Source organism: Haliotis asinina, chromosome 14, assembly GCF_037392515.1.
Source record: "Haliotis asinina isolate JCU_RB_2024 chromosome 14, JCU_Hal_asi_v2, whole genome shotgun sequence".
Taxonomy (NCBI): Eukaryota; Metazoa; Mollusca; class Gastropoda; order Lepetellida; family Haliotidae; genus Haliotis; species Haliotis asinina.
The window spans coordinates 18,911,950-18,934,942 of NC_090293.1; the positions used below are offsets into that span (position 1 = coordinate 18,911,950).

A 22,993-nucleotide genomic window follows, 5' to 3' on the forward strand; every position below is an offset into this window, starting at 1 on the left:
GGAATGGCCTTGACCCGTTTACACTGTCGACGCAGACTGCAACGGGCACGAACTGTACTGCCGATAGCAGCGAAGTGACTTGAAGAGAGTGCCCTGTCACATTTGGCCTGCGATGGGTCTACACAGCTCGTAAAGTGCCCATGGCCGTGACAGGCCGTGATCATACGACTGTCGCATGGCTCTACGGCGCCGTAGCTTCTACGATTAGGTCAAAAAGCAAAGTTTGACAAACATGAAAGCCGATCGTAAGACCGTCCGTAGGTGGCATGGCAGGGGCACAGTTACAAAAAAAACGTACGTCGATCGTATAGGATCGTGAGATAGCCATCGCATATCTACGACACCATTACGGCGCGGGACCCATGAAATGACACACATCCCACGACGGCCGCAAGATGGCTGTGTGACAGCCTTACGATGGACCAATAATTCTTTTCATCGTCAAGGTCGTCATCGTCGTCGGTCTTCACGAATTCAGTTTCAACAGCTGGGTCGTGTCTATTTCAACTCGCTGTTGCCGTAGTGTTGGGCGTCTCATACAGAAATGTGGGTTGGTGCAAAATGCTCTACCATGTACTGTACACTCAGTACGACAAAAGGACGATCTACGCTCAGCCTCCGTACTGACACCACACGGGCTCCGTACGATGTCCACGCCGCTACCACTGAGTCCGCACTGAAATTGCACGACCTCCAGACTTGCCTCGGACTGTCCCGATGGAAACTGCACGATGACAATGTGAACTCAAACGTCGTAGCGCGGGGGCGGTAGGTAAGGGACCTACGATGCCTAAAAATAGTACGGACTACTTTATCGTGCAACGCCCGTGGAAATGCAGTGTGTGAATAGAATGGCATTTCAACCGACTCTTTAACCTGGATGAAATCGGTTGGTAGTTCAAATGAGAAATGAGGGATTCCTTTCTGCTTCTCAGGACGAGGACTAGTCACGTCGCACTCGAAATCGCCAAAATGTGATTTTAAACAAAACCTAAACATGAAATGCCGACTGTATGATGAATTCACAGAGACTGTCCAGCACCTTGTCAGTGGACTTTATTTCCCCAAAGCACTTTGTGAGTTCATGAAGTGACTAGCTTAGATTTGACAGAGGTATCTTGAGGAGTTGGGTGTCACCTGCATCATCTGCGTAAGAATGTTGCCACATGTTGTGGACTGATGTAACGTTAGCAACATGACCAGTATACAGCAGAAACCGCAACGGGGACAATACAGATGCCTGTGGTACTCCATGCTTGAGACTAATGCTGTCAGATCTGTCTTTCCCTATCATTACACACTGCCGTCGGTCACAAAGGTAGGAGCTGATCCACTTCACCACTTTGCTGTCAAATGAATACTGAAATTTCAGCTGATTTGAAAAGATACCATGATCTGTAGTATCAAATGCTGAGGAGAGGTCTATATGACCAATGCTGCTATGTTCGACTCCATCTCCACACCGTCTGAATTTGTCGGTGACTTGTACTACAGATAGGAGCCGGTTCAGTCTGTTCAGAAACGACGACAGGGTTTGAGTTTTAGGTCGCTGAGGAGAGCAACTGGTGTCAAACTTTCCGGTCAAAGAATTTCATCCGTTCGATGAGGAGAGCAACTGGTGTCAAACTCTCCGGTCAAGAATTTCATCCGTTCGATGGAAAGGCGTCATGGTATGGGTGGCATTTGTGGTAGGAGAACAACATGGCTGATCATCATTCGAGGGTTGCTGCTGACGTAAGGGGTGAATATTGGAGTCGGTTGATCAGGTTTGTTGTCTTGGTTGATACATGTCATTATCTTTCATTTGCTTATGTTGTGGATCACTTGATTGGATCACTTGATTGATCCACACTCGAATATTTACAGACCGCGTCGAGTCTCTCTTATACAACAAACAAACGGAGACTACACCATGACAATACTTACTGAAACACACGTAAAATATTCACATACGCTGGAACTGAACAGACAAAAGCTTCATCAAACCAGTGTTTTCTTATAAGAACCAGTATTTATTTTCGCCAATTTCTCTAGAAGTCTTAGTACAACATCTTATATTTGGAATATGAACGTAACAGTAACTTCAGTTATATTGTATGGTGCTTACATTACACTTTTTGAAGTATTCTAAGAAAGTGTAATCTCAAATATAACACATGTTACTGTCATATCCTGATATCATATTCAGGTACTTGAATATAATTAATAGCCTCACATATTGAAACATGATTTAATTTAACAATGAATAAAGCATAAAATAGACTAGTTAAATATTAAGGCAAATTCTACCGATATGTACGAGCTCTTCAACAAACCTCTGATCAAAAGAACGAAAAAGCACTCAAAAAGTGGATTTCGCCCGCTATTTGTCGGTCTGTTTAACGACGCACTCTTCAACAATATTCCAGCTATATAGCGATATTTTGTAAATAATGGAGGCTGGACCAGATGATCCAGTGATCAACTGCTACAATTTGAGAGTCAATCTACGCAACTGGGAAGCCAAGTCAGCAATCCTAACCACTCGATCCTGTTAGTCGCCTCTTGCATGGGTTACTAAAGGATTTTATCAACGTTCTAGAGCGTACACAGGGAGAGATAACAGACTTTATGTATTTTATATGAAAATAGTAGTGTTCAATATTAACAATGTTACAGATTATAAACATGGATGCAACCTCAAAATTTAAAGGGATAGTGTGGTAGGTAACTAAGTGGTTAAAGCTTTCTCAAGTCATGCCGCAGGCCCGGGTTCGATTCCCACATGGGTGCAGTGTGTGAAGCCCGATCCCTCGGTTGTCCTAAATTATATTACTGGAAGCTAAAACTAAACTAACTCACTCACTGACATAGAGTTTTAGAGTATACAAACTTTCACCAACCGTTATGAAGTGACGGAATGGTTAACAGTGGATTTTGGCGTTTCCATCTAGATACATCTGACTGGCTGGCCATCGGTACATCCACGCGTTATGACCTAGGTGTGGGACAGTATATTACAAATGTTGCTGTCGGTGCACTGAGCACTACCCACCGTAAGACACAAGTTCACCTTGTACCATGCGAAGGTCAAGATTTTTTTTTTTTTTTTTTTTTTTTGGGGGGGGGGGGGGTGGTTTGTGTGTGTGTGTGTTTTGGGTTGTTTTTTGTGTGTTGTTGTTCTTCTTGTTGTTGTTGTTGTCGTTTTTGTTTTTTGTTTAGTTTGTTTTCTCTTTGTTATTAATGGTGAAACATAGATGTATTTCATTGTTTTCTTTTTTAAATATTTTATATTAATGTCATGAAACAAACCAAGGTCAAGGTTACCGTCGTATGAAACTGTGTATTCCTGAACCACGTAGGATCAAAGGACCTGTACTCAAGTTGTAACCTGCTTATTGTCATAAATCTCTTGTCGACCTTCTCTTTTGTTATGTAGAACTTCTAGAAATGCTTGTGATATACGGCTCTGGTTTAGTATATCGTTCAACGAGCGAGTCGACATGCATCAGTCACTAACATAGGTGAGTGCTGAAGCTTGCGATCATTCCTACAATGAATGTCAGAATTCAGTTAAAATATGTTAGCGGAAGTGGCTAATATCACACTGAGGGGAATGAGTGTGGCGGCAGTATTCCGGCATGATCTATTGTCGCCGTAGCCTTTTCCCCAGATCCCGAAAATAAATTAAATAATTAAACTTGGAGTGAACCATGTGTCTAAAATGATTTGTGAAGTGTAAAATTGCTCTAGGTGTAGGCACTTCTGAAATTGACAATATTCTGGTCTCAATCTGGATTTAATTCATGACCTTTAAATGGATCTTTTTAGAGACAATTAACTTATTTCTGGGACAAAATGCTAGCCTACTGGGCTGATGAGAGCTAACATTCCTGTTCTTTCACCCTGAAACAAAATGGCACACAATGGTAAAATCAACCAGAATGCTCATATTTTTTCCAAATAATATCAAGAACAAACACAGGTCTCATTCATAACTTAACGAATCAAATTAATCCTTACATATATTGTTTGTCAAATACGAAACAAGGTTAAATTTTGCTCGAGAGAGCGAACAATACAATTCACATAGAACGGTATAAGCGAACCGTTATCCTAATGTACAACAGCATAACATGTAACACATACTTAACATCGAGGTAGGACAGTCGAAGGGCTACTTCTCCCTGACAGACGGGACGCACCTCTTCCTGTCCTTTTCAAGTTCAGTACAATCAAGGAGAACAGAAGACGTACTGTATATTACCCCTGGTACAACTGAAGGTACTCAATTCTGGCTTTTAATCGGATCGCTGCTCATGCTGTTGGTCACTGGGCTGTCTGGTCTGTTATTTACACTTTGCAGCCATGTAGCCGGGATATTACTGACAGCCGCGTTAAGATTGAAACAAAAAGAATTGAAAGAACAAAGATCGTTGGTGTCGAGTCGATCAAGGGCGCTTTGATGAAGCTGGTATGATTTCGTTACTAAGTAAGCTTATGTTAAGCTTTATTGTCAAAGAACATCTCAGGAGATGTTAGAAAAGGTATTGCTTGTAATGATTGGTTAAGCTAGTATTGGGTTTGACGCCACTTGAGGTATTTCGGTCAAATCACGGTTTATGCTACGACTTGTACTTCTGTGGCGGAAATGGCATTGAGGGAACAATCCAAAATCATTATCAAAGTTAAACTGGGATTTGAAACATCTGTCAGGACATTCATATGCATGAGGTACCAAGCAGTCTTGTATTCGGCGATATATCGTCCAAACAGTGTCCTTAATCATAACCGAAAGGATGACCACGGATAGTGCTGTGATAAAACTCCCATGAAGGAGCTTGTGTCCTGTCAGTGTCTGACGGGTTGTCAAGCAGACGACAGCTTTGTTTACATCACTGCACTGCTGAATTACAATCGTTTCTTGTTTTCGCCAATGAAAAGAGTTCATTTGTTTCAGCGATTAAACTCTAACGTTGTCGCAGTTTGATGATAGGGCCCGTCGCGGGTTAACGATGTTTAGTTAACACTGTGAAATTATTAAGCTAACTTATCCAACGATTCGTCCTGTACAGACATGCGGTGATATGTTTTCAGGTAAAACCTATCCGGTTACTATACGTCTAGTAAGATCAGAATTCATAAGTGAGCATTAAACAAGGAAGACGATGACAAGTAACCTCTGTAAGAAGAGAATGAGTTCACTCATGTAAATAATTTGAAATTAATACATCCATTTACATTACATACTGAAAAATCTTATGACAATTGATCCTCCATCCCTAGGTATATCACGACGTGCCTAAAATGCGAGGACATTCTTCAGGGATGCAAGACTTAGCCATCCACGACCGTTTAGAATATCAACATACATACGATATTACAGAAAATCTACTTATTTTTAAAACTGCAATTTACATCCGTTATTACGATGTAATAATAATCTAAGCTATTAATCTTGAATATCGTTATTTCTGTACTGGACTGTCTTATGCTAGGGCATGCATCTGTGAGGAGTGTGTCTGCCTTTTCAGCTACAGAGATCTGACAAAAATACCCAATGTGTAAACCTTGGAGCCAAGGTTGCCGTGACTGTAATCCTAAGCATAACAACATTTCAAACGCAACGCTTACCAAACACATGTATTCGGACAGGCCAAAAGCAGGATGTCTGCAAGTTGACAGCCAGCGTGTAGTGCAAATGTGTCAGATTCCAGGCCGCGATATAAGGGATTATTCAGACATATGTTCTGAATCCGGCGCAAGGATACAAGAGGGTACACCTCAGAACACCAGACATGGGCTTCACACATTGTACCTCTGTGGGGAATTGAACGCTTTCACCACCAGGCTACCTCCCATGAGCATTGAATGTGAATAGTTGACGAAACAGTTAGCGTTAAGTGGTCGTGACAGTACATGGTGTTTTCGTAATGTTATGATTTCAAAGAGTCAGGGGAGCACCTCTATATCGCCTCGAAATGTATTGGACTACAACATAACCCCAACGGTGTACGCATCGGCGTGACAAACTGGTGTGACAACCGCCCTTCTGCCATTGCTACTACCAACGAGTTACTTCTGCCCCAGTATAAGCTCTTATAAGCATCTACGGTACAGCCATTTCTAGTACTCTAGCAATGCTGGCCAGGGCGGTTGCTGTACTTTTTAGTCGAAATACGTATGACGAACAGAAATCCTCACACTTTAGTTCACTTTAATTTCGAGTGAGTTTAGTTCTTCGCCGTTTTTAGCAATAACATCAGCGGGGAACACCACAAATGGGCTTCACACATTGTACCTATGTCTCGAATCGAACCCGGACCTTTAGCGGGACGAGCCAATGTTTCAACCACTAAGCTACCGCCACAGTTAAAAGGTTAAAAACACATGAATATGATTTACTAAAATGTTACTGGTATCTATTTTTAATCAACAAAATAGTTAAAATACTCTCGAAATGTTTCATGATGTGAATTTGTCATTTCCAAATCCCATCTATTACTCCCTGGAATCATAGAGAGGGGAAGAAAGGAGGGGATTAAAGGGAAGAGAAAGAAGAACAGAGAAAATGAAAAATCTTCGGCACTAAGACCGGTATGGCTTTAAATTTGTTTTTCAACAAATCACACTTCCCTATAGCGGAAGATAAAAAATGAATAAGCGCTTGACAACATAGAAATAGAACCTACTGCAGATTCATCATCCGGTACAGCACCTGCCATATTTCAGATATCATTCTTAAAACATGGCCCCACCCACGTACAGGTCACAAAACCCAATGTCATGGAACCAGACGTCACGCTTGAAGAAGACTCATCCATCACGTGAGCGCGTGACAGTTTTTATTGCATGGACCATGTCACTTTGAGAGTCGACGGAGACGTGGCAGGCCATTTCGGCTCCAGTATACAGAAAGGTGAACTTCATTCTTTAGGCTTTACGAACAAGGACGTAGCAAGTTAATGTAACGAAATCATCTCTTTGAAAAACTTCCGGTCTCCTTCAAACAGGTATAACGCCTTCCTTGGAAACAGCTGAGTCTCAAACACTGGGATAAAAACATCCATTTTTTTAGAAAAAACCAGGTAAGATTGTTGTTTACAGTTTCCTTGTATCTGAATGAACCTGTTTGTTTTGACCTCACCTGTTCTTCACCTGGAAATTGTTTACCTATATATGTGCTATTTGTACACACATTCCGCTCTCTAGACTTGGCCTCAAGACAGTGCCACCTTACTGGTTATAGCACTTGCCTATGGGGACTCCTTGCCGTTAAGCATGACGTCGCCTGCACAGATGCTATGACGTGTATGCACGTGGACCCTTGAAGATCTGGGTGGTGACTGCTCCTCAGCAGCCGCAAAAGGCGACTAACGGAATTGGTTGGTCAGACTGGCTGCTTACGTTGACGCATGTCATCGTATTATAGTTGGTTGTTCGTGATGTCGACCACTGGATTGTCTGTTCCAGACATGATTATTTAGTGCGACGTTAAAGAACAAACAGGCATGCACGTGCGTATGGCTTCTTGTAATGCAGACACACGTGGAAATGATTGCACATACATAGCCTTTGGCCAGTTGTACAGCTCTGGGGCTTCTTTCACGAAGCAATATTTACTAAGGTTAAATTTAACTCCCATTCTTAACACTGCACTAAGGTTACCTTAGTGACTTACGCATTAGTGCCTGGTGAAAGGAGGCCCTGGTACACCTAGATACTAAGTGGAGCGGGTTGTTTAGTGCAAGGCATCATGACTTGTTTTTACCTTGATGGCGACAGAGAGGGTTCGGTCAACGAGTTTCTTCTTTTTCTGGCATCGGGTGGTCAGGCTCGCCATACATGCCATTGTGTCCTAATTGTAAAATGATGTTTACGATGTCAGTCTCTGGTTTGTGAGACCCGATATGACGTCCATCATATAGATGGAAGAGTGAGGTTGCAGTAGGTTGCAAATGTCAATATGAAGAGTTGCTAAATCATATTCTTAACACATAACAAAAGAAAAACAACAAACAAAAACAAACAAAAAAAACAATCCCCCCAAAAAACCCAAACCCCCCCTCCCCCCAACCCCCCCCCCCCCCCCCCCCCCCCCCCCACACACACACACACACACACACACACAAAACAAAACAAAACAAAGCAAAATAGGAAAACAAAACTATAAAAAAACCTGAGAATTTCTTCATTATCATACACTGTTAATCAGGAATTGCCACATATTCTAGAACTGCATGTGGCTGTGTTGAAAGTGGTAATTGGCTGTTTGTTTTTTACGGCATCAGATAATCTGTTAGAGTCATTCAGTAATGAGGACAAATCACGTGAACCCTCTGCGAAAAATCCAGCAATTGGTCTCTAATCTGCAGTTCCAGTTCTATTGTGCATCAGTGTTAAATATGTTGGTACAGAGGATTTCCATCACTGTTTACACCTGAATTATCGCCCCTTAGGTCACACTTGTCAGATGGCGCCCGTGAAGCCATTCTGCAGTGTCATGGCATGTGGCAGGTGCCGTGAGAGGCTAGAGGTCGTGAGCTGCCACATAATGCACCAGTCGTGCAAGACACGATCGGGATTGAAGTCCAAAATGTGCTGTAGAGTTTTAAGATGACATATTGTACAGGTTAGACGATGGTTTACGCCCATTCTCGGCACGCACGGCTGCAGACTGTTTACATGAAGTATTGTCCTGAAGCTGAATGGGATATGTGTGTCGTGTTTCGTTAAAATGTGTTAGGAGGCGACTAATGGTGCAGGTGGAGGGTGGGTAGATGGGTCAGACTTGGCATGGCAAGATCGTTGCTCACAATATCGATCACTGGATTGTTTGGTCCTTACTCGTTTATGTACAGGTGGAATATTGTTGAGCGCACCTTCAACCATTTAGCGGATACACGTTTAAATAGTGCACGTAATAAAGATTCTAAATTCTCACGCAGAACGGCTCATTGCATTTTTTTGGGTTTAAATATGATGTTTTCAAAGCATGCAATTACGTGTAAGCCAATCTAAACAGTGATTGTTTAATGGACATGCTAAAAGTTGGTGAGTCAAAATGAACCATACTGTTTTACGGATTACAACATCTTGTTTATTACCTTAAGCTACGTTTCAGCTTGATAATCATGTAAGAATCTACATCGAAACGTCGCTTAACGTAAACAAACAAAAAGTAAACACAAAGTTTTTAATCCATAATGTTGTATGTTTCATTTCTAAATGGTGATGTGGAGCGCTGTATGTATATCGGGATGATGGAGTCGTGTTGGGATTTATTTCCTTGTAACTACACAAAACGTCATGTACCTACTCTACCAACGTCTCCTGACGTCCTCCTTAATGGCAGTTCGTGACCACGACGGAATTTCTCCATGATGCTTTTTTGATAGTAGGTATAAAGGCTGGATACTAGTGTCACGTAGTCAGAGATAATTGTATCTCTTAGCATCGTTCAGGATTTACACCGTGTCTAGCGTTTGCTCTTTTTTTAAGCCAGGATTGAGGTTACACAGAGATACGATGAGCTATGTTACGATCACATGCCAATCAATGCGTAATCTTGCATCGTGGATAAAGTGTTTGCATGCAAGGTCAAACGCCCGGTTCGAATCCCAAAGTGGGCACAATGTGTGAACCTCATTCGTGATGTCACTCTCCATCGATCCATCCATCCATCCATACGTAAGTACGTACGTACAGACATAAACAATTATACGAATCTTCCATTGTGAGAAAAGTAGTTTTTAAAGACACGTTGGTCTTATTAATAACAATGTTTGTCCGAAGCAACAGCCCATGCTTGGCAAATTCATGATTCAAGACATGTATATGCAAACATTTTCCCCGTGACCAGTTTATGGCAAAGCATCCCTTGTAGGATGTCAGCTGGTGAACTTTACGACGTCAGGAAAGTCAAGTTAAACCATCCATCCTTCATATTCGGGAGGACATGCTCATGTTACGTGTGTGATTATGCAAATACAGTTAAAGGAGACTTTACGCAATACTTTACGAATGCCAGTTTCATCTGTATGTCTTTCTGTGTGTGGTGAAAATGAATGAAAGAGTCACACAAACGATCGAACCTCAGCCTCCTGCCTCCTGTGTCACCATACCCATGAGCGAGTTAAGTTTTACGCCGCACTCAGCAATATTTGAGTCTGGACCAGACAATCCACTGATCAACAGCATGAGCATCGATCTGCTCAACTGGGACCCGTTGACATGTCAACCAAGTCAGCGAGTCTGACCACCCGATCCCGTTAGTCGCCTCTACGCTAAGCATGGTTACTGAACATACTTCTAAGCAGGATGTTCACGGGTTCATTACTCATGAAGGGACATCGTGTCCCTGAGGTATACAAGACATCACTGGTCATGTTTGTAGACCTTTAGCCTCACAATCGTGTTTGAAGGTTTCACCTGAGTTGTAAGTGTCTCCGTCTGTGTTGCTTCACGATGTACTTCCATATACTGGCTCGTCCTTGGGTAACAAAACAATGGTCAAAGCGTCTTTCAAACACACATATTACAACATGTTATAAATATTTATGACGATAGACGATTTACTGACTGAGCATGGTCTTGCGCTGCTTAATAGCAGTAATTCTGCAACGGTACATCAGAAATGGACTTCACACATTGTATCCATGTGGGGCATCGAACCCAGACCTTCGGCGTGACGAACGAACGCTTTAACCACAAGCCTACCCCACCGCCCACATAGACGATTGACCACAAAACAGAGTTTTTATAAATACATCGTAAGTATACGCAGGTCTTTTGTTTTGGCGATATGCACATTATTGTCGGAAAAAGACTATTTTTGTTCGCATTTTATCTTTTATGTTTTAAAGAAATAATGAACATACTGTACCTGCGTTGTGTGTCAGCTGACGGACCATGCATCTATGATTGATGGCGACTGATTTCGGGCATGGCATTAATCTTCTCCACGTCCCGCCAAGTACTCCGATGTCAGGGCAGTACTTAATCCTGCCATTTCGTCCTTTTTACTCACCAGTAAATATGTCATCCTGAATATATGGAACCTGTTATTTGCCTGGGGCAGGTTAGTTACCATAGCAACTGTGAGAAGAGGGTTTGCATTTGTTTTAATTTCATAACAGGAAAGTTCATATCGTGGTATAAAATTTGACAGCATCATTTTCTGTATTTTTTATATTTGTCCGAACATAGGGTTCTAATATTAATAGCATTGAGTATTATTCAATCCCACACTTGTGGGTAATTTTGTGACACGGCGGTTGAGGCGAAACACATTTTCATCAGGGTTACAAACAGACATTTTGGAAGGAACAGCGCAACAAACTCATCAGCACTTTTACTGATTTGAGTTAACTTTCCATATTCATTGCATCCGTACTTTAAACATCCAACTAGATTTTCCGGTCCATATTTAATTTACGGGTCACCGTCGTATAGGAGAAGTGCTAGATATACTCCCGTTTACCTATGTCAGTGGATCACGTAGCCTGCATTGTGTGTCTTTCCAATACTGGCTACAGGCATGTTATACACTCTTCAAATAAAACAAAAAGAAAAAAAGGTAAAAAAAAAGAAAAATACGCTTAACCCATTTTAGAAAGATTAATCAACGTTTATAGGCACAATAGATGGAAGAGTTCTCCAACATAACGGCATCCTATATTGTTTCGGTTCTGTTTATTTGGATCCATACGATGGCGGCAGAGTCAGTACTTTGTATGGCCGCCATTGACAGCAATTACTGCACGGTATCGCCTCGGGACAAGTCGCTGGTTAAGTCGACAAAGTTGCTCTTGCGGAATTCCGCCACACTCTTCCTGCAAAGCGATTGCCAGTTGTAGAAGCGTCTGAGGTGTGTTTTGACGTTCTTGTCGATCGAGTTCATCTCATAGGTGTCCTGTTGGGTTTAGATTTGGTGATCGGGAAAGCCATGGCAAGACTGTCTCTAGAACTGGCCTTGTAGAGACCGCGAAGCGTGTTGTATGTGAAGCAGCGTTGTCACGGTTACCTCTGTCAGTTCATAATCGGAAGCAAGTGACCTGCAAGGACTTCGTTGATGTGCCAATTCGCTGTCAAATTCCGCTGAACCACTACTCAATCAGATCGAAGTGTGTTGGATATGGCACCACACACCATCACACTGTCACCACCGAATCTGTCGACTTGTCGAATGCATTTAGGGGCAAAACGTTCATTTCTCATAAACACGCTGTCCACCAGCTAGCCGATGAGGAAGAAATCGTGAGACTCGCCTCCAGTTTCTGAGGTTCCAGTTCTGAACTCTACAACATCACTTTCAAAAACCAGGGATGCGTTTTGGCACTGAAGCTGTTTACAATCACACAAAGATGACGTTTTCGACAGAAATAATGTGTTTTTGTGCTCTTTTGCCGCAGCTACATCCAATATTGTCCAATTCAGTCCAGTATTCTCAAAATCACCTATGCGGTTCGTTGTTAGAAGAGTGTATATAGCGACTTCGATGTTTAAAGGCAAAATATACTAAGCAAAACAAGTTGAGTTTGGCGTTGCCAATAAATCTAGGGATATACATATACACTATAAGGAAAGGCTCGGCATTGTATTTGTATCCCGACACCCGACATCTATGTATTGCTGCGTCCGATCAGTACACCCCGTTTGAACGAGGGTGGTGGGGTATCTTAGTGGTTAAAGCGTCCGCTCGTTACGCCGAAGACTCGTGTTCGATTCCCCACAAGGGTACAATGTATAGAGCCAAATGGTGCCAAATGCTTGGATATTGCTAACAGCGGCTTCAAACTAAAACTGACACCTTTTAAATAGTCTGAGTGAGTGGTTTTACTCCGCTTTTAGCAATGTTCCAGTTCCAGCAACAGCACAGCAGCATACACCGGTAATGGGCTTCACACACCGCGCATATGTGGGGAATCGGCCCGAGTCTTCGGCGTGATGAGCGAACGCTTTAACCCCCAGGCTACCCCACCGCCCCTTTGTATAGACTGACGCACAAAAGAAAGTATACACCTGGTGCACATGGATTATTGTTACAGTAAATTTTGCAACATGAATACAAGTCATTGTGAATATTTACTACTGGGTGTATTTTCAAAACCAGATATATAGTGCATTTCAGTTTACTTTGAACGTTTCCTTTTAACATTCTTTTGCTATTAAAGAACGTAATATTGTGAAGGTGTGTAAAGGCTAGGAGGCTGAGTATGACGGCTGTGTAAATGAGAGTTGATGAGCTGATGCTGTTCTACAGTTTGTCGAATATGTGAAACAAATCAAAGAATCAATCACATTTTGTTTTATGATTTAGCACGATACTTATTACTAAAATCCTTGTTTCGTAATCTAAATATTTACAAATTTCAAATATTGCTGTCATCTCAATGTAAACAATTAATTGTAAAACTGTCTTGTAAATATCAATCAATATCAATCAATCAAATATTTGTTTGTTGTTTAAAACCAGCTATGTGGAGGTGGTCTGTAAATAATCGAGTACAGACTAGACAATCCAGTGATCAATAGCACCTGCATGGTTGGTATGATTAGGTGCGATGACATTACACGTGTCATTCAAACCTCTCCACCCGATCCCGTTAGTCGGTTCTTACTACAAGCATGGGTTGCTGAAGATCACTTCTAACCCGGATCTTCACAAGTGTCCAACACCTGTGCTGTCAGGAGTAGACAGTAGACTTACCAGCAACATTAGGACAATTTTGATGTTTACAGCCATTGAAGTGATGTGGTATACCTAGTAGAGTGTATGTATTGTATTTGGCTCAGTAGCATCCAAACACAACTGCATGAACAGCTGAAAACTTCCAGCAAAATACGGTGACTTAATGTAATGGCTACAGGTTTCAGGTATGCCTTTGAATTATATATGGGATCTCTGTTTATTGAGGTAGACAGAACACGTTCTGGTGTTTCCTGACAGAATGATAGATACACGACTGAATCTTCTCCTACATATGTCACTGTACAATGTGAGGTATTTAACATGAAGACGGCATTAGCCTTGCTAATAGACACACCGTGTAATTTTGTCATACATGTCATATGAGACAGCGTTACGGTGTCGAGGAATACCACTGAAAATGTCTGATGTTTTTGTCAGTGAAGTATTTAAACATATTTTGAATATTTGTAATGATGCTTTGCGCAAGGGGCGGTACGTATGTATTATCCAAGAAGGCCTAAAAGTTAAAATCACAAACGTATACATTCGTAATAAGACCCCAGTTTGCAAATCATGTGAGCTTTGCACGTGATTTGCACGTAGAACGTGAACTTTGGAAAGGGTGAATCCAGGTCGGCCGTGTACTGAGGATGTTCTTTGAATCAAGCGCAGTAATGTGCCTATGGAATCTCTACTTACATGAAGGGACAACAACGTTCTCGTGTCCGTCAGACCACGTGTGACCACCATAGTTAAAGGTCGCTCCATTCGGGTTCATCATCAACGGAACAGCATGACATCTGTCAGCTGGTTCTCGGATCCCTTTACGTTCCCGTATATTGCGGTAGGCGTCACAAGGCCCCAGCTTAGAGAACCTCTACAGGGTTCGCCATATCTGGAGTGCACGGGTTGTGTTTTACGTCGCTTTTAGCAATATCACGCCAGGAAACTACAGAACTGGGCTTCACACATTGCACCCATGTGGGGAATCGAACCGGGGCCTTCGGCGTGACGAGAGAACGCTTTAACCTCCAGGCTACCCCACCACCCCTAACTGTATGTATATATAAATGCCATGTCTTACCCTATCCGATGACCCCAAACCAGAGTCAAGGCTCCACACACCGCGTTTCATCTTTGCGTCGTTAATCAAGCCCCACTCTACTAAGCGTTACGTGAAGTTCACCTTGTTTAGTGCGATGAGAATAGGTGAACGTTCACCAACATGACCCCAGATAATTAATCATTGTACACGTCACAGACGTGCTACTCATGGGTCAAACGGATGCGAGAGGATCTACATTAATGTCTAATTGGTGTTTCGTGTCTGCATATGGTGATGGATTTGTCCAAACCCTGTATAGTTCAAAGACTATATGTTGTCAGGAGAGTGTGGCTTCCAACCACGCCATAACACGTTGCTTGTCGTTTCACATTCCTCTTCATTTACTCTGGGATTGAAAAGACCGCTTTTTAACTTGGGGTGATGAATTCCTGTTAATGGCCGAAATGTTTATATACTACCCATCAAAAGTTTAGACTCACTAGTGTAAATGTAGCCACTTACAGTCAACTGTTCATAACTAGATTTGGCAAAACATTCCATACTGTTTAAAGGTACTATTTACACATGAATTCGATGTATTGTAAAACAAATCTGCAACGTTAAAAAGATTATTGTCATGAGTTGAAAAACTGATACAACCGGCGAATTCTTTACAAAACTTTAAGCCAAAACGCAGCTGTTCACATGCACGATATTTGCATATGCTTTTCAGGAATTTCAGGCTTGTGCGTGTGATTGAGTTCTAACATGGTCAAGTACATACGGATGTGTAAGATAAGTAATCCTATGTCCGACTGTTTCCAACTGGAAGAAGAAATCTAGATTACGTCAAGACCTCTGCCTCTGTATACATAACCCACGTGAAATACCTGTTCATATTCACAGCTTAGAAAGTGTAAAAAAGCAGATATATTTCCCGTTTAGCCTCAACTGACATGTACTTTTGTTTATTGTTTTACATATGTATAAGTGTAGAAGAAGTGAAGCTTCTACTAAACCGCTACATCTCGCATAAAAATTTCGTTATTTAACATGATGCAAATCTGATTACATAATGCCATTTAGAAAGTTGTCAATGAATTTGTGTGTACTAATGGGTGTTATCTCACAACAATATGACATATGTTACGTGGTGCAAATCGTGTGTGCCGAAAAAAGTTCTTTGCATTATATCAATGGCGAATTAAGACTATCAGGCCACCTAACAATAGCTATTACCAAGCTCATGAGTTACGGAGTAATCTCCCCTTTATTTAAAGACATTCCACAGTCACAATATTCGTTCGTCATCGATAACGCCCGAGGCACCTGTGTAAAGCATGCCCTATGACCAGAGCTGTCGTGATACTGTGAATGAATGCCTTTGATTACCTTCTGTGTAAACAGACCTGTCATGATCAGAACCCGTAACTGCCATGTTATCTTACGTGAAACATCATCCGTCATGTGATTCGATAACCAATCGATTACACTACACCACTGAGTCTAACAAACCCTAGTAGAAGGTCGTGTCAGGTAACCTTCGACCGTCCAATCAATAGCGAGACGGTTAAATAGATTTAACCAATCAGACAACGGCTACTACTTAGGGATCGGAGGGTCACCGACACAGATCTCTCCACAAACAAAAATCCTCATATAACACAGTTATTTGACCTGCAGTATATACGCTTTGGTGTTCCTGTTGACATGGTTACCCTTATCTAATATTTCCGCAAAATGACATTCTTGAATGTTACCCAAACCGCTATTTTCAGCGACTGTTTACTAAGCGTTGTCATGGTTGTAACGTGCGCCGTGTGCACCACCCGGAAGCGTCAAATAGCATTCGGAATCATTCGGGTACGAACTTTTTCGAGATAAAAAGTTCAAAAGGTATGTGCGAATGTCCACATTCGCGATTTCGTAAGCTGTGTTCTGATTTTTCAATCTCAAAGGTTACATGACGCGACCTCCCATAAGGTTTTGTTCGGTAGTGGAGTGTAACGAAAAGTGCTGAAGCTAAGTTTACTTAGACTGTTCGATAACTATCATGACACAGTGTTTTGAATCGAGAAAATCGGGAAGCGGTTCTTAGATACTAATCTTTTCAAGCGGAACACGGGTTTGTCTCACACCCTTCAACCAGAATATTTTCCCTTCTACCTAAAACATTCTGTATTACAAAAGCTCTATATGAATCAATTCTGGTATTTTCTGTGAATCTTCCTGCATACTTGGGCGCCTTTTCGATCTAAATGGGACTATCTGTTTCCACATACAGCGTTGGTGTAAGGGACAGTCGTCAAAGGTGTCTCAATTAGCTCTGCAGAGTTACGCCCCTTAGAGTCACCATACGCTCCCGACTGTGGGTTCGAATCCAGTTTTGAGACAGTATCACGCTACTACTCTCCACCCAAAACCCACAAAAGCGTCATGGTGTCCTCCCAGGACGGAGCGGGTCTTCAAGTTGATTTTTCAGTCAGTAATCAGCTCCTCCCAGGCTTATGTATACTAAATCGCCATTCCAGGTGTATTTGAATACGATGTGCAGCGAGAAAGAAATTATACGTCGACGCCCGAAAGAGACTTTATGACATGAACCAGCTGCAGCGTGACAGCAACAGATCTCATCCTGGGGCTGAACATTTCATGTATCTAGTCTGACATTGACCGATTCACCGAAGCCTGCTCACTTTGTTTTTCATGACGACATGCATTCATAAATCTGTAATTGTAAATACACTATGTTTTTGTTTGAAATATATGTTTATGTTTATGACATGCGCGTTAAAAGGTGAATGTTTTTCGCCTCCTTCGCTACATTAATTGAGTTCGCCAGCCTTCTAGGCGACACATGCACTCATTTTTCTCCTGTAATGTATTTTTACTTCTGTACAATAAGATCGATTGTTACCTGTATACAGTGTCATTGTAATTGTAGGGACTTTCCAGAAATGTGTTTATGGACTTTCTAAAAATGTGTTTGGACTTTCTAGAAATGTGTGTTTGGACTTTCCAGAATGTGTGTTTGGACTTTCTAGAAATGTGTGTATGGACTTTGTAGAAATGTGTGTTTGGACTTTCTAGAAATGTGTGTTTGGACTTTCCAGAATGTGTGTTTGGACTTTCTAAAAATGTGTGTATGGAGTTTCTAGCAATGTGTGTATGGACTTTCTAGAAATGTGTGTTTGGACTTTCCAGAAATGTGTGTATGGACTTTCCAGAAATGTGTGTATGGACTTTCTAGAAATGTGTGTTTGGACTTTCCAGAAATGTGTGTATGGACTTTGTAGAAATGTGTGTATGGACTTTCTAGAAATGTGTGTTTGGACTTTCTAGAAATGTGTGTTTGGACTTTCCAGAATGTGTGTATGGACTTTCTAGAAATGTGTGTATGGACTTTCTAGAAATGTGTGTTTGGACTTTCTAGAAATGTGTGTTTGGACTTTCCAGAATGTGTGTATGGACTTTCTAGAAATGTGTGTATGGACTTTCTAGAAATGTGTGTATGGACTTTCCAGAAATGTGTGTATGGACTTTCTAGAAATGTGTGTTTGGACTTTCTAGAAATGTGTGTTTGGACTTTCCAGAAATGTGTGTATGGACTTTCCAGAAATGTGTGTTTGGACTTTCTAGAAATGTGTGTTTGGACTTTCCAGAAATGTGTGTATGGACTTTCCAGAAATGTGTGTTTGGACTTTCTAGAAATGTGTGTTTGGACTTTCCAGAAATGTGTGTATGGACTTTGTAGAAATGTGTGTTTGGACTATCTAGAAATGTGTGTTTGGACTTTCCAGAATGTGTGTATGGACTTTCTAGAAATGTGTGTTTGGACTTTCCAGAAATGTGTGTATGGACTTTCCAGAAATGTGTGTATGGACTTTCCAGAAATGTGTGTTTGGACTTTCTAGAAATGTGTGTTTGGACTTTCCAGAAATGTGTGTATGGACTTTGTAGAAATGTGTGTTTGGACTATCCAGAAATGTGTGTATGGACTTTCCAGAAATGTGTGTATGGACTTTCTAGAAATGTGTGTTTGGACTTTCCAGAAATGTGTGTATGAACTTTCCAGAATGTGTGTATGGACTTTCTAGAAATGTGTGTATGGACTTTCTAGAAATGTGTGTATGGACTTTCCAGAAATGTGTGTTTGGACTTTCCAGAAATGTGTGTATGGACTTTCCAGAAATATGTGTTTGGACTTTCTAGAAATGTGTGTATGGACCTTCCAGAAATGTGTGTATGGACTTTGTAGAAATGTGTGTTTGGACTTTCTAGAAATGTGTGTATGGACTTTCCAGAAATGTGTGTATGGACTTTCTAGAAATGTGCAATAAACGTTTATATATGATCAAAGTGTTTATCATGTCACTGTTTGAAATGTTTATTTTCATGTTTCCCTGTCCCGTGTATACATACAAAAATGTCGCAAGTAACAGGAACAAGAATACACATTTAAGTGACAATCGATATCTGTTTATAAAAAACTGCTTTTGTAAATTTCAGAATTTAAACTGAAATAAGGAAATGTGTGAAAAATTATTGTTATTCCCAAACCACCTGTAGAAACCCTTGTCGAACCCGTAAGAGAAGCATGCAGTTGTAGATAAATATCAACCTGTTACCCTTGTGTTTAGAAATAATATAATTTAGTTGCGGGTTAATAGTTTGCAGTTATAGATAAATGCATAGAATGAGTGAGTGAGTTTGGTGTTTGCAATACTCCAGTAATACCACAGTAGGGGACACCAGAAATGGGCTTCACACTTCGGGAGGAATCGAACCTGGCTCTTCGGCATGACGAACGGAGTCTTTAACCACTAGGCTACCCCACCGAGATGCATTTCTTTATAATAATGTAGTTTTATTTGCATGTAAGTAGTATGTGGATACAGGAAAATAAAGTAGAGCTGCACCATTTATAATAAGACGTATGTAATGACGTTGGTGTACAGTTGTAGATGTCGATAAGTAACATAGAGTTGCACTAAAATGTAATAACACGTATTTAGATGTATGTTAATAGTATGTAGCTGTCGACAGACATATTTAATAGTTTATACTTACATACATGCATAATACAACATGGAGCATAAAGACGTCACAATCAACGTCGTTCCCAAGACCGCCGATTGAACCTCGAGGCAAATGACAACTTGTCATGTTCGGTAATAATTACCTGTCAGGTTTTGTCGATGTACATTGAGACATACAGGGATTACATAGTCTCACATTCATCACTAGACAGTCATACCAACCGTAGGTCTGTTACACACTCCAATTTGAGCGACTGCGAGGTGAAAGGTGAAAGGGCAGGGTACTTCACTTTAAAGGTGATGTAACAGAGTTGTCTGCTCTTTATCTTATGTCCGAAAGTCGATTCATTTAGACCTTTCTCGGAACGGGATAGGTACGGTTGTATTAGTACTGGCCTATGTCTGGGAGCATTTATAGCGGCCGCTGTTTGGATTATACTGAAAAGAACTCAGCTGAGGTAAAGTTGAACGAAATATCGTTTTGTTCTCTCTTATCAACAATATACTTATTCATCTTCCGAACATACATCGTTCCCATGATCTTTTAAATTTGAATATTTATATAGATGTATGTGTGTCTTCATCCGACCGAAGATCTGCTGGTATATATGTACGGTTTTTCCTTTGCCACTAAAATGAACCTTTGCTTCAGAAGCACCAAACCAATGCCATAGGTTGCACCTAAGTAGTAAACATCGAAACCCTGCACCACATTTGAGGTTTCCCATATCCACTGATCTCATATCTGTGTCTTAGCCACAACAAAGTTGCTAAGCTGGTCCCATTGTGCTTAACGTTTAGGCCTGCTTGAAACCTAAGGTCCTGAGTTCAAATCCATGTTTGCCGATGAAGTTTCTAGGTTTGTCAGCACTGCACCATAGCCCTGTATACAAAGGGTGGTAGCTTAGTGGTTAGGGAAAGACACTGGTTTGAGTCTAAGGGCATAGCTACCGTTAAAAAATATAAGTAAATAAAAAACAAACAAAATATATAAAAAAAGCGAAAAAACTCCAACAACAACATATAATAAAATACTGGGATTACACATGACTGTTGCTTAAAAGGATGGGCAAGCGGTCAATACCAAAATATAAAATTTTGCAATCTGTCAAGCTCTGTACCTATTAAGCCCCCGTGGATGTTACAACATGCTAAACGACATCACATCCGCCTTATTGAAAGCCTCAATTTTTATTTTAAATATATAACAGGTAAATAAATTTAGCATTCCAGTGTCGTTTCCTTTTTACTTTGCATCAGGGGACATTTGTAGTCATGTATGGAAATGAAGGCTTGACTGAATATTCAGATATTCCTAACGTGTATTTTGTACTGAGACCAAGGGACGTAATACCCATGGGAAGCACACACTCGCTAGACATCTCTAAACCTCCGTGAGATCTCTCTGGTCATGAAAAGGAATGATTTATTGGAGTCGTATCGTGCTTTCACGTGAGTAAATACCAAATAAAACCTGTCGAAACCCATCAATATATTTCACATTTACCTCGTGTCTCCGCATTTGTAGGAACTCGACATCACGAACCCGAACTTTTTACGAAAGGCATACATATGGTCATTGGTCAAGGGTCAAATTAACCTACTCAAAAACCTCAGCTATTCTGTGGAAAGACATAATTTTGTATTTAGGTATCAGATTCAACATTGAAATGGTGCATTTGAATAATTACAACGAACTGTTTTCAGTGGCATGGACATAGGGATGTGGATGTGTACGTATGTACGTATGTGATGAGTTGCGTCCCTTATGCGTCAAAGAATTCTGGAATATCAGTGATCCTTCGCTTAATATCTGTGCAACACCATTTCTCTGAAATGGTTGAATTGCATCACAATAACAGCGATTGCCGACTATTCATCTTAAAGAAACTTATCAGTGACGTCGAGACAACGCACGCTATATCGGTTGTACAGTGTTGTAGACATTAAGTTATTAGTATGCAGTACTGAAGAGAAAATGAACTCCTTAATGTGCAATATTTATTTACTGCCTGCTTGTTTCACAGACAAGCATATACAACTTCCGTAATATCACAGAGCCACGTCGTTTTTCTTTACAACATTGTCGCATCATAGAAATAAAGAAACTGTATTATACTGTATTATCAATCAACTTCTAAATTGCCAATCAAACTGATCTCTTCTTTTATATTATTACCACCTATGTCACATAGAGATCGATTAGATAGGATCATACAAGAAACTATTTCCTTGGCATAACCTGAATTTACTGGTGACATCATAGAAATAAAGAAGTTCTTATCCTTAAAGTTTTATACTTTATGTGTTATCCATGAACCCGAAAACATTAGGACCGATGCCACACTACTAGCTATGGGCGAAGATGTCATGTATAAACTGTTTCTTTTATGTTTCAGAATTTCAACACTAAACAGTTTTACACTAACAAGCAAAGATGATATACAGTACTCTGGTGACTTTAGCAGGTAACCCCGGGTATCATTTCAGGGTATCATTTCATTAGGGAAGGAAAGCATTTTCTATGAGAGATTTTCTTGGACTGGAACAGATTATTTATATTAGTATTTAATTGTGTAAACTGTCAAAACGGCTTGCTGACTTAGATTTGTGAAGGGTTGACTTGAAGTTTTGTAGATATAGGTATATTTGTCAACAATATCTTCACAGAATATCTGTTATTTCTAAGACAATAAAGCCTGTAGACAGACATAAATATAGCATCGTTTGAAACAGTGTTGTAGTACAAGCCGTTATTTCTATCAGTCAGTTCGTCAGTGGGCGTGACCTGCTATTTCGGTTCACGGAAACAATAAGCATGAAATATCACATATATTGTGTAAGAAATGCCACCGTACTGCATGAGTTGACATACTGGATCGTGTGGTCAGGCTAGGTAGGTCGTCCTCTAAAAATCAGTGACTGGGATGTCAAGTCCACATTAAATTATGGTTAAATAAAATAAAAAATATAAGCAAAGAACTATTTCATCGAGCATATAAAAAATCCAACTGTACCATACTTGCAAACAATTATATCCGTAAAACAACATCAACCAACTAACTTGGGTTTCAGGTGTAGAGAACTGTAGTCAATTAATTTATTTGGACTCGAATAGTTCATTTTCAAGGGAACAAATTTCCGATAAACATGTGTACTTGTGCGTCATTTACCTATTAAGTTGCAACTGACAAAAGCTCACACAATTGTGCATACACCTTCCAAATTATTCTAAAA

General features: G+C 40.7%; 1 protein-coding gene across 3 annotated transcripts in view; it reads left to right on the forward strand.

Annotated features, from left to right (window-relative positions):
* The first annotated feature begins 6,837 nt into the window (after positions 1 to 6,837).
* Positions 6,838 to 22,993, forward strand: part of LOC137261519 (uncharacterized) — a 32,123-nt gene continuing 15,967 nt past the window's right edge. Inside the window, exons 1-2 of one of the 3 annotated variants that reach the window (XM_067799277.1) lie at positions 6,838 to 7,067; positions 22,156 to 22,224. In XM_067799277.1, coding sequence (XP_067655378.1) covers positions 22,194 to 22,224 — 31 coding nt within the window. In that variant the 5' untranslated portion in view covers positions 6,838 to 7,067; positions 22,156 to 22,193. Of the gene's footprint in view, positions 7,068 to 21,181; positions 21,209 to 22,155; positions 22,225 to 22,993 lie in introns of those variants that run through there. The other 2 variants (XM_067799279.1, XM_067799278.1) reach the window with 2 other exon arrangements.